The 18,194-nt window shown below is 43.9% G+C and overlaps 1 protein-coding gene across 1 annotated transcript; it reads left to right on the top strand.

Moving 5' to 3' along the window:
• The first annotated feature begins 1,283 nt into the window (after nt 1–1,283).
• Nucleotides 1,284–17,835, top strand: LOC137517635 (eukaryotic translation elongation factor 1 epsilon-1-like). The gene is made up of 4 exons (XM_068234622.1): nt 1,284–1,439; nt 4,682–4,882; nt 12,273–12,368; nt 16,807–17,835. The coding sequence occupies exons 1-4, from the start codon at nt 1,353–1,355 to the stop codon at nt 16,945–16,947; spliced, it is 525 nt and encodes a 174-aa protein (XP_068090723.1). The 5' UTR covers nt 1,284–1,352; the 3' UTR covers nt 16,948–17,835.
• The last annotated feature ends 359 nt before the right edge of the window (nt 17,836–18,194 follow it).

Raw genomic sequence — 18,194 nt, 5'->3', positions numbered from 1 at the left:
CGCCGGGCCAGCGCAGGCGTACTACTCCGGGTCGCTATGGGTACAAGGGTGAGATTTTCGCTGGCAAACTGTTCGGGAACTGTTCCTCGACATCTCTAACAGTTTTCTGTTCACTTCCATCGGAAATGGATCAGAATATAATTGGAAATCAATCTGAAATCAGATCGGACATAAATGTGCCAGAAAATTTCGTACCTACCTAGCATAAAAGAGGTCAGCAGCAGGGCCGGCGCTACCATAGAGGCAAAGGAGGCAATTGCGCCAGGGCCCCAGAGCCTGTAGGGGCCTCCAGTGGGTACAAGAGGATTTTTTTTTTTCAAATAGACCTTATAGTTTTTGAGAAAATCGATTTTAAAGTTTCAAAGGAAAAAAATACACATTTAAAAACCCACCAACTTTCATGGTTAATAGCAAATTCACCTTAAATGCTAGAAACCCCAAAGTTGCAGGATATGTTAAGGAGATCATTGGAAATAAGATGAATTTTTTTTTTTTCAAAAAGACCTTATAGTTTTTGAGAAAATCGATTTTAAAATTTCGAAGGAAAAAAGTATACTTTTAAATGCCTCCTGAAACTTTTTAACCGCTTGTCTCCATGCAGGCTGGGATAGCCAGAATGTGGAGCTCCGACTGATTCAGGTTTTACACCCCGACTATACCAGCTGCAAAAAGGTCCCTCAATGCTGATTTTTGTTCCGGGGTATCTGTTGGGGGGGGGGGGGGCAGGTTTATTTTGCCCTGGGCCCCATTGTTGCACAGGTGTTCCAACATTTTAGCATACCCGACAGAATAGCATACAATTGCTACTGAGCATGTGAAAAGTCATGCAGGGCAGACATTAACCCCATAATACCCATCAGCAGCATTAACCTTTTCAACCCCAGTTACCTGCCTGTGTGAACACCGGCCCTGGTCAGCAGTGCACTACAAAGCAATCAAGATTAATTGAATTGCCTAAAGCCTGCATTGTTTGCAGCATACAAAGAAAATTCAGCACCCAGCCATTCGCTCAATGCTTTTATACATCCTGGAGACAGAAAAACACTCTGCATACAGTATACGTATTTTAACATACGAATAAAAAAGTCAGTACAATACAAAAGGCATCCACTGAATGCTGCTATTTTCCAGGAGCAGCACCCATTCACTCCTGCCCCGTCCTATCAACTCTATGATTCAGCAAGGAACACGCCTCAGTATCGGCGAGTCCCAATCACATATCGCAGCGTGGGTGGAGCCCTTGCTTTGGCCAATGGGTGGAACGCCATTTCGGAGGGCGGGGTAAGAGCCTAGTGGTCGTGGTCGCGTGTGGTTGCTAGTTTGTTTCTTTCTGTTTACGTTTGCTGACCAAGATGGCTGTGGAAGAACTGATCGCGCTGGAGAAGTGTCTCGGCTTGAAGTCAGGGAAATACAGCAGCCGAGCTCAGGGGAACGGCCAGGTAATTGGTGGACGTGATATATGTCATTTCAGATGCCATGGTTAGTGAATAAGGTGCTCGAATCAGAAGCGTTGCCCAGTTCCTATCAATAATTGCAGAGGGTTGCCCTTTAAGTGGGCAGTATCTCTCGCACATGGGATTTTTCTGGATGTGTCTAACACGTGCGCCTTGCTAGTACTGTGTAACGTCTAATCGATATATTTATCCTGTAGTAAAGGCAGCTGCTAGCTATAAATAGTTCCCGAGTGTGCTGCTGATGCAACAACCGGCTGGTCTTGGCTGTTCAAAGAAACATTCTAGCTTGGAACTTGAGCAAGTAGTTCCTGTAAAATCCTCTGGGAATCTCCGACTTAGATTTTACTGAATCAAAAATATACCAGTTATTTGTTTATAAAATACTTTGCACATATACTATTACTGTTTAATTAAATACGCCATGTTTAATTAACACAGTATAGATGGGCACTTGTTACATTAGAATCAATGGAATAAGCTATGCCTAGCGAGCGCACAGCACAATGCGCTGTGAAGAGCATACAGTAATGTCCCTAGTGTGAACGAGGCCTTATGCTGGCCATGAGAGAAAGGTAACAACACAGTGCATTTGCAGCATGGTATGTATGTGGCTGTGTAACTGCAGGTCAGACAAAAGTATCTATGCTGACCACCTGTTCGCTGCTGGAAGAACCTACAACAGGCATGCTGGACAAAGAAAACAGTGACCTGGTCTAGTTAATCACATTTTCTTTCAGGGTTTAGACACAGTATTGCACACTGATTTGCCAAAACAGTAACATCCTCTGGTTAATATTGTCAGTCTCCTTTTCTGCTGTGAAAATAGCTCTGTCCTGTGACAAAAGACAATCGCACCAGATTTTTAATCCAGATCCAGCGAAGTAGAGGCTCTGTGTATCATACTTAACTTTTTTTTGCAAATGAGCTGCAACAATCTGATACCCAAAGGTAAAATTTGCATGATCTGAAAGAAAATATGATTTCCCAGACCAGGTCACCTTCTGTTTTCTTTTTCCAGTTCTGATCCCAGCATGTAGGTACTTTCAGCAGTGAACAGGGGTCAGCGTGGAATCTTACCTGCAGCTACACAGCCATATACATACCATGCTGCAACGCACTGTGTTCTGTTGCCTTTCTCTCATGGTCAAAATAGGGCCTCGGTCACACTAGGGGCGTTGCTGTACGCTTTTCACAATGCATTGTGCTGTGCGCTTTGCTAGGTAAAACTTTTTTCCATTGATTGTAACAAGTTCCCATCTATACGCTGTATTACAGGTACTTTCCGCTTGAGAAACCTAGCGTTGCATGCATTTTCAAATGAAAACAAATCTTTGACAACTGCTACATCAAACACGCTTAACAAGAACACGTTTAAGCGCACACGTTCGATTTAAAAAAGCACACTGAAATGTGTTACGAAACCTGCATCAATGCTTATGTGGTTTTGTATCATGCGCTTTGATATGTTTCTGAACACACCCAATGTAAACGAGGCCTTAACTGGGACAAACTGCTCCTCTGGTTTACCTCAGCGAGTCTGTTTCATTTTTGTTGACTGGCTGTGCGCACTCGATCACTCTCGCCGACGGGAGTGTCCTGCGCATGCACAGGGTGAGAAAATCTCATTTTGCTTGGGACGCTTGAGCCACCGGGAGCGTGATCAAGGCTGCACAGGCGCAGTGCCCATTGACTGGCTAGTCGGCAAAAATGAAAATGACTCGCTACGGTGGACCAGAGGATCAGTTTGTCCCAGCTTGGGCAGGGGGCGGCTAATTGAAGCCCCAGTAAGTGAAACTTTGGGGTCAGTTTAGGTTCACATTTAAGCTCCCTGGCGGTATTATTTCTGGATTTTAGAGTCTTTTCTGAATGTTTTGGACCCTAAATCCAGGAAAAAATCATGCCAGCAGCAGCCCCAGCACTCTCTTACCTCCCTGGGCTCCAGCGCTGCAATTTTCCCTCTGTCCTCCGGGTTGCGCTGTAAGTCTGTAGTGAGATCATTGATGGAGATCTCACCAGAGTGATTCAGAGCCTCCGTGGAGAGGAAGTAGAATGCTTTCCTGCGCCTGGATCCCCCGGCAGGTGAGTAAAAACGCCTGCTGCGCTCCATTGCTCTGCATTGAGCTCCCGGCGGCTAGCCCGAGCATAGATCAGGATTACCGCCAGGGAGGTTAAAGCAGACCGGAACTCAGAACTTCCTCTCTGCTATAAAAGATATGCATCAGCATAATAACCTTTAAAGAAAAACATTTCTTTGTTACAGCTGATACAAATCCTGAAATACATCTGCACTGTTTCTACTTCCTGCTTTCACGGAAGCAGACATATTGTTAACATCCCGTGTGGGCCGGATTTACTATAAGGCACTGTAGGCACATGCCTACAAGTGCCTGATGATGGAAAGGCAGTTCACTCCCCAAGCCCCTCCCACCAGAGTCCTGATGAGGGTAAATGAGAGGATACTCACCCAGCTCTCTACATTCCACTGATGAGATCTCCATTCAGTTGGGGACACCTCTAGCAACTTAATACTGAGGGTATACCTGGCTACCTAATATTAAGGGGCACCTGTGGCTATAGGGAAGTAAGGGAGAAGTGACAGCTGGGTCAGCCAACACATTTGTGGTGTAGTTCAGAAGGGGGGGAGGTTGTAGGTTCATGGAGGGTGAAGTCTGAAGGTGCCTACACACGTCGTGTTTTTCCAAATGACCGGTCGTTTGCACGTCTGAACGAATCGGGCGTGTGTACAAACGTTCGTTCAGCTGATAACGCTGGTTTTGACGGTTCCGCTTGGCGGATCGGTCAATTCCAGTCTTATCAGCTGAACGACCGTTTGTACACATGCCCAATTTGACGTTCAAACCACCGGTCGTTTGGAAAAATCCAACGTGTGTATGTGCCTTAATGTGCCAGGACACCTGTGCCTATAGACTCCTATGATGTAAATCTGGGCCTGCATCCTGTGCTTTCAAATGAGCTTATCTGCAATCTCTGCTGTTAGTCATGTGACACGGGAGAGATCAGACTACAACTTGTGATTAGGTACAAATGAGGAGGAATTAGACAGTGCAAACTCTTTAAATACATACAGGGTGCATTTCTCTGTTTTCCTCCTGTCCTGTGCAAGAGTTCGGGTCCACTTTACCTTTTTCTTAATTACATACTTTATTGCTGCTTGATATTGAGGATGGCGTTTCACTTTATTTAATGATCAATTTCTTCACATGCAGGTTCCTGTGCTTCAGACCAACGATGGTCCCAGCTTGGTGGGATTTGCCACCATTGCAACGCATTTAGTTACAGAGGCCAAAAAAGATGCCCTCCTTGGTGTTTCAATTGAAGAAAAGTCAATTGTACAACAGTGGTTGGAATATAGGATTACAGAGATAGATCGAATATCTTCCAAAGAAGATGTAAAAACTATTCTAAAGGTTAGTGAGTAACTTGGGGTTTTTTTTTGTTTTCATGTGTAAAGTCTTGTTTTTATTTTTGTGGTTGGTGATTTGAACGTATTGAACTTTTCAGTAAAGGTGCCCATACACTCGTCAGATTGGCAGCAGATAGATAAGAAATGCATCTGATGGTCTATCTGATGCGTTTTTAGAACATTTTTTACCAGGATAGAATTCCAACAGATTTCAGTTTGAAATCTATTGAAATTCGATCTGATCGCATTTTTTTGCCATCAGATTTCCATTAAGGCCAATGCAAGCTGATAAGCAATCTCTTCAGATCGACCTAAATTTTCCACCCTGCAAGTTCGATGGAAATCCATCGAAATCGATCGAAATCGGCCATCGATCGGTCGATTGGCCAACCGATTTGCGATCGATCGGGATCGATCGGTCGGCCAGAAAATCGGCTGAGTGTATGGGCTGCTTAACTTGAGCATGCATTGGATGACTGTTCTAAATGTAGATGGGTGCACACAGGTCAATTTCTCTACTCTGCTTAAAGAACAAGCGACACCCATGCTAATCTAGAAATAAAAAACACATATATAAGTAGATACATATGACTTCTACTTACATAACAGATGTATTGTGCTATCCAAGTAATGATTCCTGTGAATTTTACAAAGGAAAAGCAGAAAATCCTTTTCTAGGCAGTGGCCATCTTGCCGAGCTAATTGCTGACATATCCTCCCTGACTCGTTTTCCCCCCTCCCTTCTCTTGCTCATTGTGTATTCATTAGCTGCCTTCCTCCCAGAGTCTTTTTTTAATTTATTTTATTTACACATCCAATCACTGAGTCACCTCAACCTTGCTTGTAAACACAAGTGATCAGCTAGGCAGGGGAATAAATGGAAGAGGAGGAATATAATATAGATAAAAAGAACTCCGAGCATTCAAAAGAACTTCAACTTTTTGGCACCAGGGCCAGTGCTCCTAAAGTATGTGATAACTCCAAACCATAACAGCAGAAAAAGTTTTGAATGCATTATTAGCATCTTCATTACTTAACCACCTTGCCGGTTATCCCAAGCTCAGCTCGGGATAACCCCCCCCCCCCCCCCCAGACCCCTGCGCAGCCTGGCCAATCAGTGCCAGGCAGCGCTGAGGGGCGGATCGGGATTCCCTGTGACGTCCATGACCTCATACCGCCCCGTCGGCATGGCGTCCAGGGAGGCCCTGCAGGAAATCCCGTTCTGAATGGGATTTCCTGTTTACTCTGATCGCCGAAGGTGATCGGAGTGGGTGAGGAGGGATGCTGCCGATCAGCGGCTATCATGTAGCGAGCCCTGGGCTCGCTACATGATTTAAAAATAAAAATAAAAAAAGTTCTGCGCTGCCTCCTTGCCGGCGGGAATTAGACCGGCAAGGAGGTTAATACACTCAGACCAGTTGCTGTTGAAATTTGATTTTTTTTATGGTGACAATACCGCTTTAAAGGTGCACTCCATACACACATTTTGCTAGGTCTAGCGCTCAGTAAGGGCCCTTTTCCACTAGTCGACATGCGTCCTACGAGATGTGCAGTCGAATCCTGGAAGCCGTGCCATGCACAGCTATGGCAGTCGCTGCCAATCGCGCGGGCAAATGCTACAATGTCATCTGAATCACAATGGTAAGTAATTCGGACGGCTGCTGCATTATCCCCTATTGCAGAGTTTCCACGCACGACTTGCCTGAGGATTAGGCTTGATTTTCGCAGCAGTGGAAACTGGCCCTAAAGCTCGTTTTTGTTTGTGTAGGCTCTGGCCACTTCTTGACCTACAGACTGTCATTGTTATAAGCCACAATCTCTGAGGTTCAGGCTGTGCCTGCCGGTTTGCAGAATGTTTAGTAAAATGTCGCAGTTGCCCCGTCCACAAAACTTAAATCAACTCAGCTTAGCTGTTTCTGGTGACATGTTCAAAATTTAAGTCAGGAAGTTGCAAAAGCCTCATTTCACACACACAAACATTTAGCTTTTGAACTACTAAGCCATTAGATTTGTGCCTAGAGATGTGCTTTAATAAAAGGGAAATGCTCCCCAACAACCTACGTTACAATCCTGTCTAGAGGAAATGCAGTAATTTTAATTTTCTTGAACTGGGTTTGCCAGCAAGGCACATGGAAATGTTGAGCATCATTTTAAAATACAGCAGGAGAGGGGTTATGTGTTGACCATATTAAATACATTTACAATATTTTGCTGAAATGTAAATGCAAAAGTAAAGGGTGCCATACATCTAGCGATTCAACCAAGAGACAAATCTCTCTCTGATAAGCAAAAGATCTGTCATCTGCCCATACACCACAGGCAGATTCCCGATCAATTTCTTGCTGAAATCGATCCGGAATCGGCCTGGTGTGCCTTATTTGTCCACCTCGTCGCCCCGGTGCTGTCCTCTAATGAACCCCACCCCCCACCAGCCAACCCCCCCAAACAACCCCCCCAGGCACTTGTAAAGTATACATTACCTGTCCGCGGCCTGTGCTTGTCCCCCTGCTGACTTCCGGGATTCCTCCATTCTGCATACACGCGCACCTAAGTAATTACATGGGGCGCGCGTGTATAGATAGCGGAATGTGCCCGGAGCAGCAGAGGGACAAGCGAAGGCCGCAGACAGGTACTGTATACTTCAGTGGGTGCCAGGGGGGACATTTATCATTAGGGGGACGGCGTCGGGGGTTTCGTTGCGTTTGTCAATCGCCGTTCCCGCAGCGCACCCGATCGTGCAAGTCGACACAACCTCTTGCAGCATGCACGGGTGACAATGCGGACAATTTTCATCCAGAAATTGGTCGCTTTGTCCGGGCATGCACTTGGCGGTACTGATTTTCATCCAATTCGATTAGAATCAAATTCAGCGGTCGATTGGCCTCAAAGTCGCCTGATGTAGCAATAGACCCTGAATGAGCATGCAGATCACATGCTCTAAGGCCTGGTGCACGCCAGAGGAGTTTTTCTGAGCGTTTTGAGTTTTTAAATCTGCTGCTAATGTTATCCTATGTGTTTTGTAATAAACCCCATAGCATTACATTGGGAAGCGCTTTTGAAACCTCTAAAAGCTCTTCCCAATGTAATGCTATGGGTTTTTTACAAAACCTCATTGCTCCAGTGTGCACAGACACATAGGATAACATTAGCAGCAGATTTAAAAACTCAAAACGCTCATAAAAACTCCTCTGGTGTGCACCAGGCCTAACTGAAGTCTGGCTGGATTAGCAGCAAGCATGTTTCAGGTGTGTGATTTTAGAGGGGGCCAAAAAGATCACACAACTGGTATTGTTTAACCTCCCTGGCGGTTAATTTTTCTTGCCAAATGGGCAAAAACCCTTTTTTTTTTTTGTTTTGTTTTGTTTCATGTAAAGCTACCAGAGTGGTAGCTACATGAAACACCACTAGAGGGTGCATGTGTCCCTCTAGTGCGATCGTCGCCGGCACTAATAGCAAACGAGAGCGCGTATATAACGCGTTCCCCTGTTTGGCTTCTCCTGTCGCCATGGCGACGATCGGGATGACATCATGGACGTCAGCTGACGTCAGGCGCACCCGATCCAGCCCATAGCGCTGCCCGGAACTCATTGGTCCGGGCAGCGCAGGCCTCTGGCGGGAGGGGGCCTCTTACGCCGCTGCGTGCGGGCGATCGCCGCAGAGCGGCGGCGATCAAGCTGTGCGCGCGGCTAGCAAAGTGCTGGCTGTGCGCACAGCACTTTGAATGGGGCGAATCGCCCGAATAGTGCCGGCGAAATCCTCCTGCGCGGCATAGCCCGAGCTCAGCTTGGGCTTACCGCCAGGGAGGTTAAAATGAAATAAATATGGCAGCCACCAAATGCTTCTTTGTGTATGATTTTTAGAGTCTTTAAATGCGTACTTTAAACTTAATGTCATTACTGGAGTTGTTTTCCTTACATCTGACAAGGACTACATGTAGCTGTTATGCCTATATGACTTGATCTCAGTGTTAGTAACACATTATTTAATAATGTGTTAAATATACGAAATATAATTTGTTTAAATATCGTGTTTCATTTATGACTGTAGTTTGAGGTTAAAGAGACTCTGAAGTCTCTCCTGTGGTTGTTTTATTTAATCTTCTTTAGCATTATATCCTAAGTGGAATCGCCACAATCCCGCGGCAGAACGAGAAATAGACCTGCAAAATTCCACGACTTTGCAGGTCACAGATTCTGTTGCCCTGGGGAAGGCAGAGCTTTGCACTGTAGCTCTGCCTCCTAGCCAGTCAATCTCTGCCTCTCCTCACCCCTCTCAGTAAAAGAAGACAGAGGGGAGGGAGGAGGCGGAGATCTGCGGAGATTGATGTGAGTAAAGGCAGAGCTACAGTGTAAAGCTCTGCCTCTACCAGGGAATGTGGTTTGCAGAGCCCAGAAACTTTGCTGGGCTTTTTCTCTAGTATAAAACCCTCGTTCTGCTGTGGGATAGCGGCAAATGCACTTAGGATATTATGCTGAACAGAATTAAATAAGGGAAAAAATGAGTCTTCAGAGCCTCTTTAAGCTGCAGAAAGGAAAAAACGCTGAAATATTGCCCATTTGTTTTAATAGCGGATGTAACCGCTACCAGTGTTTGGCTTTATTACATTTCACACTGTCCATCCTTTTGTACTGGCATGCTTGATAATACTGCACAAATCCCATAGCTGTACTATGTCTGGGAGCGCTGTGTTAAGCACAAAGCACCAGGATTATCCAGTGATAAGCTTGAAGGGTATTCCAACATGTCAGATCACTTATAACTGGTACTAATTTGAATATGTTGTGGTAAACGCTGTTGGCCACATCTTGCCGTAGATAATAATAAAACTGTTCAGAGATGAAGAAAAATGATTTAGAGACACTCTGCTGTGGGCCAAATTGTACATTTTACAATGTAAATAAAATCAGGAACTTTCTACCTCGAAGTATTTTCAGAATAGACAAACTGCTGCACATACTCCTATTATAATAATTTGTATCGAGATCAATTTAGTTTAAAGTGGACCTGAACTCAGAACTTGATCTCTGCTGTAAAAGATAAGCAACAGCATAATAACCTTTAAAGAAACATTTCTTGGTTACAGCTGATCCTACAATAAGTCTGCACTGTTTTTTTTTGTTGTTGCATGCTTTCATGGAAGCAAGCATATTGTTAACATCCTGTGCTTTCAAATGAGCTTCAGTCAGCTGATACAGGGGAGAGATCCAATTACAACTTGTGATTAGACACAGACCAGGGGGAATTAGACAGACTAAAGGTGCATACCCACGTTGGATTTTTTTAAACGACTGGTCGTGTGGACGTCAAATCGGGCGTGTGTACGGTCGGTCATTCACCTGATAAGACTGGTTTTGACGGATCCCCTGGGTGGATCGTTCAAATCCAGTTTTATCAGGTGAACGACCGACCGTACACACATCCGATTTGACGTCCAAACGACCAGTCGTTTGGAAAAATCCGACGTGTGTATGCACCTTTAAGCCTCATCTACACCATACAAAAATTTTTTTTTTTTTGTTTTTTTGTCCGATTTTGATTCAATCCGACATGTCTGAAAACAATGGCAAATTGAATCGAATCCCGATAGGACATGTCGGATTGAATCGGACAAAAATTGTATGGTGTAGATGGGGCTTAAACTCTTAAGTACATACAATGTACAGTTCTGTTTTCCTTCTGTCCTGTGCAACAGTTCAGGTGCACTTTAAAGGAATACTGTAATGAAAAATTTTTTAACTTACCTGGGGCTTCAAATAGAGAACACAGATTCCAGGCTTGAAACATTACTCTGTTTAAGATGGTCATAGCAAGCTTCAAACTGAGATGGGAAGATAGTCTTCTATTTCTTTGTTATAGAAATTTGCCAGCAAAAAAAAAAAATGGTCCATTGGCTTCCTGAATCCTCTTGCAGCCCACCGTTCCATTGCAAGGTCCCTGTATGCCTATTTGACTTGCGCCAGTCGAACAGGTTTCTTCCGGTGCCATGGGTAAGTGCTTCCTGGCTGGGCATGCACAAGTAAGATCCATGCATGCCCAGTAGATTGAAGCAGCTCATGCTTTTTTGCAGTCATTTGCAAAGGACAAAACTCTAGAACACTGGATACATATTGTAAATCGCAAGGATTTTTTTCCACTAGTGAAACTCAATTGTGTTCCAACCTGGCCTGATCACAAAAGCTGGTCCTGCGCTTGCATAGCCAATTCTGTGAAAATTGCGAAGCACAATCACTGACTTAAGACTAAGCTATCAATTATATTGTAAAAATTGCACTTTGTTTTGCGATTTGCAAAACAGCCTCAAGTTGATTACACATGTGCTCATTAACTTCACTTTTCCGACCCTCCCACGACTTTTCTCACCACATATAGAGTGAGTGGTACAACCCTGTATGGTACTCATACACGGAACAATAAAAATGGTACATTTTCCAGTTTTGTTTGTTTTTTTTAAAAAAAAATCAGATCAGACATATTGGAAAAATCTTTATATTCGATCTAACGGAATAATCGAACTAAACAATCTAATACAAAAAAAATTGTACCATGTATAGGCACATATACTCAGATTTTTATTTTAATATTAAGCTCCATTCTCATCTTTGGAGCACTTCCATGTGATTAAATGGATCTTGACAATATTCCTTAGATATTGTCTTAAGCCACATCTACACGCGTAGATGCGGCGGCAGTGTTCCTTATCAATCGAGCCGATAAGGCCCGACAGGTCGGATCTTGCTACCGCCGATTCCCTGCTCGTTCCCCGCGAGGGGACAATGGCAGGGAATCGAGCAGAGGATAAGCGGCGCGGGGACGAGCAGGAATCGAGCGGGTATTGATTCCGACGTGCGAGCGGGGACACAGAAGAGGCGATCCGGCGGCTAACCGAGCCGCCGGATCGTCGCCTCATCTACGCGTGTAGATGAGGCTTAACTTGTTACAGAGCACCCTGTAATCAGTGTTGTATAGCCACAGAGAAGTTTTGTGCTATGCTACTGACGGATACTGTATTTGTCTCCTGATCACACAGTTCATGGTTAGATTGAATAAACAGTTTGTAGATGCACTCATCCACTTGTGCCTTAGTGTCATCAGCCAAACTGCATATTCTGCAACCAGTCACTATAGACATTCCCCATGGATAAGGCTCCCGTATAAGGTGTTCTCTCTGTCCACTGTCTATAGGAAGTAGAGATGCACACTAGGGTGAACCAAACAGCAGGTCTGTACATATATCGCAAGTTTCACATAAAGCTCTCTCACCTTCGCTCTTCCCTCACATAACAATGTTTACCAATAATTTGACACCAAGTAATTTATTTAGAAAGTGGAATTTACTGTTAAGGAATTTTACTGTTGCACATTTAATTTATTGTGTTTTTGGTTTGTTATTTTAGGACCTTAACTGTTATCTGGAGGACAGAGTGTACATGGCTGGGAACAAATTCACACTAGCAGATATTTTAATTTACTACGGCCTGCATCCATTTTTTGTAAGTATATATAATCATGAAAGGAGAGATCATCACAGAGAATAAAACGGCAGTTATCTGCATTTTTTTTTTAAATTAGGTAGTGCAAAGAAAAACTCAGTGATGTGGTCCTAAAAGGATTTAGGACCGTTTCAAGCTTGTTTTAAAAACGTATCTATGGGATACATTTTTAAAGCTCTGTAGAAACTCTGGAAGCAGATCCTATGTTAAAAATAGGTCCTGCTCCCACTCGTGCAGAAACACGGATCTGTGTTGCAGAGAACGAAAACATTGCAGAGTCCAGATTTGACACTTTTTTTTTTTTCCCCCAGACTGGATGAGAAAACGTTTCCAATGCAAGCCTATGAGAACGGACACTGTCCGCTCTCACTAGGATAGTCGCCCATTTCGGCCGCATCCCGTTGCCGCTGTGGAGTCCTACTCAGCCCTCCATCAACGCCGCTTGGTCCAGGCTGAATAGCCCGGAGGCCGACAGAAGCATGAGGATTTTCCATTGTGCTGCAATAGACCGGTGGGAATACTCAGCAATAGAGAGAATTCTCATTGGTTCATGTTGAACCAATGAAAATTCTCACTGTTGCTAGGCAGAATTGGCCTGTTGCAGCCTATGGAGAGCCAAGTTTCTTCTGACCTCCAGGCTGTGGAAGAGACTGAGCAGTGGCGGCAAGACAGGTGAGCGGCGATGCATAGGTACCGAAGCGATCGAGGTGCTGACGCGGATTGTGCCCTACCATCCAGATCAGATCTGTGTTGAACGGATCCGTTTTTTAGAAAACTGGATCCAATCTGAAACCTGACAGACAATTGTCTATTTGCCCTAAGTCGGGGTTGGTCAACTTTAGTTCTCAAGTACCCCCATTAGTGCATGGTTTGCAGAAAACCATAAAAATTCACAGGTGAGGTTATTGGTGTCTGAGCAGAGCTCATTAGCTACATCTGTGGATTTCCTCAAAACATGCAATGTTGGGGATACTGTTCTTGTTAGCCCACAATGACAAGGAAACAGTAGGATACAAACCAAGAACAGTAATTCCCTTACAAAACCGCACCACTCAAACCAAGATCAATGCAATTCAACTTTATTCAGACAACAAAAAATAATAAAAACACTTAAAAACAGGTATGGTTGACAGCCACGACAAAATTCATATAAACAGTGAATTCCCCTGAGTCCAAAGGATTAGAAGTACATCAATGTGTAAATACATGAATAAAAATACATGCAGGGGATCCTAGTAAAATAAATAGTCCCTTTAAGGTCAATCTGCCTGGCAGACTACAGCACTCAAAAAATACATATGAAAAGTGCATTGCATATAGTACAAATCATTATGTGCGTAAATAGCAACCAATTGTTAGAAAAAGAATCCAGAACGGATTTAAAGTGACAAGTGCAAAGATCACCAATGTGAAGTAAGGTGACGGTAGTGCCAAAGTGATGAAAGTGAAGATGAGGAGAGTACCCAGTACTTACCAAGGCAGACACCTAGATTAGAAAGTCGTGGCTAGCAACCGTGGGGCCCCACGGTTGCTAGCCACGACTTTCTAATCTAGGTGTCTGCCTTGGTAAGTACTGGGTACTCTCCTCATCTTCACTTTCATCACTTTGGCACTACCGTCACCTTACTTCACATTGGTGATCTTTGCACTTGTCACTTTAAATCCGTTCTGGATTCTTTTTCTAACAATTGGTTGCTATTTACGCACATAATGATTTGTACTATATGCAATGCACTTTTCATATGTATTTTTTGAGTGCTGTAGTCTGCCAGGCAGATTGACCTTAAAGGGACTATTTATTTTACTAGGATCCCCTGCATGTATTTTTATTCATGTATTTACACATTGATGTACTTATAATCCTTTGGACTCAGGGGAATTCACTGTTTATATGAATTTTGTCGTGGCTGTCAACCATACCTGTTTTTAAGTGTTTTTATTATTTTTTGTTGTCTGAATAAAGTTGAATTGCATTGATCTTGGTTTGAGTGGTGCGGTTTTGTAAGGGAATTACTGTTCTTGGTTTGTATAGTGTTTCATTAAGTTCCCCTTCTGCACACTCATAGATTACCTATTGTAGGTGTTTGGTTGATGGTGCTTGCCCCCTTTGTGTGTAAAAATGTCAAGGAAACAGTAGGAGGCGTGCCCTAGTCCAAAATTGTGCTATGATAGTTGAGGAGCCTGAAAGAATTGGTGACAGAACCTACAACATGGTGCATGACTACCAGGGCTGTGGAGTCAGTCGAGGAGTCGGAGCAATTTTTGGGTACCTGGAGTCGGGAAAAATTACTCAGACTCCTAATTAATTTAAACTGTAATTTAAAATAGAAATTATGATAAAATGTTCTCATACATAATTTATATATACAGTAATAGCTGTGCTTGGTCCACAAAAATGAAATGAACCAATCAAAAAATAGTTACTTGTGCTGCTTCAATAAAGCAGTCCCCATATTTTTAAAGAGAACCCGAGGTGGGTTTGAAGAATATTATCTGCATACAGAGGCTGGATCTGCCTATACAGCCCAGCCTCTGTTGCTATCCCAAACCCCCCTAAGGTCCCCCTGCACTCTGCAATCCCTCATAAATCACAGTCACGCTGCTGACAAACAGCTTGTCAGAGCTGGCTGTGTTTATCTCTATAGTGTCAGTCTGCTGCTCTCCCCGCCTCCTGCAGAACTCCAGTCCCCGCCTGCATCCCTTCCGTGCCTGCTGATTAGAGGGAAGGGACGGGGGCAGGGACTGAAGCTATGCAGGAGGCGGGGGAGCAGCTGAGACTGACACTACAGATGTAAACACAGCCTTACAGCATGGCTGTGATTTATGATGGATTGCAGAGTGCAGGGGGACCTTAGTGGGGTTTGGGATAGCAACAGAGGCTGGGCTGTATAGGCAGATCCAGCAGATAACATTCTTTAAACACACCTCGGGTTCTCTTTAAAGTCATATATACATATCTGATTGTGACTGTATATATATTGTGTACACAAGAATCTCTTATGTATACTAAATAACATTTATGCTGTAAGAATAAAGCCTGATGTGTAGCCGTGTCACTAATAGAGATGGTCAATGAGATGGAAATAATTCTGTGCTGATGCTGGTTTATGCAAATTTATGCACTCCCTTTGCTTATAAAATCAAATCATTTGATATGTTAAAATTTTGGTTTGATGACTACGAATTAAAGGGTACCTGAGACTTCTGAAAAAAGTTTTATACATACCTGGGGCTTCCTCCAGCCCCCTTCAGGATAATCAGTCCCTCGCTGTCGTCCTCCACCACCTGGATCTTCTGCTATGAGTCCCAGTAATAAAGCCAGTCAGCGCAGTCCGGCCGTGTGCCACTCCCACAGCCAGGAGCATTCTGCACCTGCGCAATAGTGCTGCGCAGGTGTAGTACGCTTCCGGGCGCTGAGTGTGTGCATGCACACAACGCCTGATTGGCTCGAGTACCTGGACCCAAAGCAGAAGACCCAGGTGGCGGAGGAGGACGGCGAGGGACTGATAAGCCTGAAAGGGGCTGGATGAAGCCCCAGGTATGTATAAAACTTTAATTTCATCGGTCTCAGGTTTACTTTGTTACACAGTAGTACTATATTCTACATATGCACTCCCCACAAAGCTGCAAGGAATCCACTGAGAATGTTGTGCACATTGAACACCTCTGTGTTCAGTCACCCATAAACTTGGTTCAGATTGTGCATGAAGAATGTGTAATAGAGGAAGAATCCCCTCATTCCCCTGCAGAGTACCTGCACATCACTCTTACATGTACCCACAGTTACATTGCCTAGGGCCTGATAGATGTTCTTTGTTCCGGTTTGTACCTTCTACAAGTACCCTTACCAAGGACTAGTTTTAGTCTGACTGACTGAAAGTATTAGATGCAGAAGATCTGCCGGATATCCAGATAACTGGTATTGTATAAAAGGGAATAAATATAGCAGCCTCCATATCCCTCTCACTTTAGTTGCCTTTTAAAATTACTAAGCGTTGGCAGTTAAGAGATGCATTTCATGTTCCATACTTTCAATCACCAAGATTGTAATATGCAAATTAGGAGTCTGAGTCAGTGGAATCCTAAACTGAGGAGTTTAAATCGGTGGCTTTTTGTACCGACTCCACAGCCCTGATGACTACAACATGACTTGAGCTATGGTTCCACTGTGCGGGCGTAGAATGCATTAGAATCTCTCTAGCTGTATGGGGATTCTGACGCACAGGTCCGCTGTGGGAAACAGTCACATAGTGGCAGGAGGAGGGCATTGAAGCAAAGCTTACTTGGTTTACACTCAGGCTTTTGAAATGCAGTTAATACTGTATTTCTCAGTTACCTTTGATCAGTTTCTTTATTTTGCTAGACTGAATTAATAGACTTTGCGTTACATGGGTTGTATGATGTTTTTAAAAAGGATAATTTTGGTTTTCTTTCCTAGGTTGACCTTTCCTTCCAAGAAAAGGAGACTTACATCAATGTATCGCGCTGGTTCAGTCACATTCAGCACAATCCTGAAGTCAGACAGCATCTCCCGAGCTTAGTCTTCATTAAGAACCGAATCTATACCAATATCCATTAGGGCCCGTTTCCACTCTCGCGGAAACGGCCGCGAATCCGCAGAGTTTCCCCGCAGGCAAATCGCGCGGGGAAACTCTGCCATAGGGGACAACGGCGCCGCCGGCCGAATCGCTTGCAGTAGCGATTCGGCCGGAAACCCCCACAGAATTCGCGGCGGAGGCTGCGATTCCCATAGCCGTGCATGGCACGGCTGATGGGAATCGCCTGCGATCCCGCCCACCCGCTCAGTGCCGGCGTGCGTCTACGAGACGCACGCCGCACTAGTGGAAACGAGCCCTTAGACTAGCTGACAAAACCTCACTGGCAATCCCTCTTACTACAAACTACATGCTTCCTGTTGTAACACGGCCATTGACACCATATGGCCTTAGGTGGTCATAGTAGCCATATGAAGTGTCTGCAAATATTTCCAGAGCTCAGTTTTGTATTTATTTAAAAATAAACTAAATGGAAATGAAGTTACTTTGTAAAAGTATAAAAGATATGTATGGTTCCTCTTGCAGGATCTCCCACTAGGATGTTGGCAGGCTGGTAGCTATTGCCAGCGGATCCTGCCCTCTCCTTCGTGCTCTAGGCCTCGCTTACACACATCAGAGCGAGGCTTGCAAATGAGACCCATACATATTCCTATCTGTATTGAATTTTGCACATAGTGTCACGCAACCTTGCACAGTTAAGTATCATTCTTTGTATATTTTCCCTTTTAGCGAAAATTTTTTATTTTTAGCACTAATATTGTGCCTGTAATTGTTTTTAGTACATGTTGCCAAATGCACACAATAAGTTGTTTTGTATCATTTTATTAAAATTACATTGTAAAGGAACAGCTGGTATCAACTCAACAAATTTTAATTTTATTCTTAAAAATAAATATTCATTTCTAAGTGGATTTATACGTTTGTGTGTGTGTGTATATGTATATGTAGCGTAGCCTTCCTCGACCTTTTAACTTGGAGGAACCCTGCAAATAATTTTTTGATCTCACTGAACCCTTGCATTTATTTTTGCAGGAGGCATGGACTTTTAAAGGCTGTCACTACCACCTCCTGCTCCTTATTTTGATGCTTTTTATTGATGTTTTATTATTTTGACTCCCAGGGAACCCTGGTTGAGAAAGGCTGAGAGGGAGATTGCTTCTAATATTCAGCACAAAAATGAGGTGGTTCCCAGCTTATAACACTAATATCACAAATATGATACCTAAGTACCCTCATCCTAACCTGCTTTCTGATGTATTGTTACCCTTAT

The sequence above is a fragment of the Hyperolius riggenbachi genome, chromosome 5, assembly GCF_040937935.1.
Source record: "Hyperolius riggenbachi isolate aHypRig1 chromosome 5, aHypRig1.pri, whole genome shotgun sequence".
In the NCBI taxonomy this organism is placed as follows: domain Eukaryota; kingdom Metazoa; phylum Chordata; class Amphibia; order Anura; family Hyperoliidae; genus Hyperolius; species Hyperolius riggenbachi.
The sequence above is the reverse complement of the archived record's forward strand: the minus strand, read 5'-3'. Positions and strand labels throughout refer to the sequence as shown.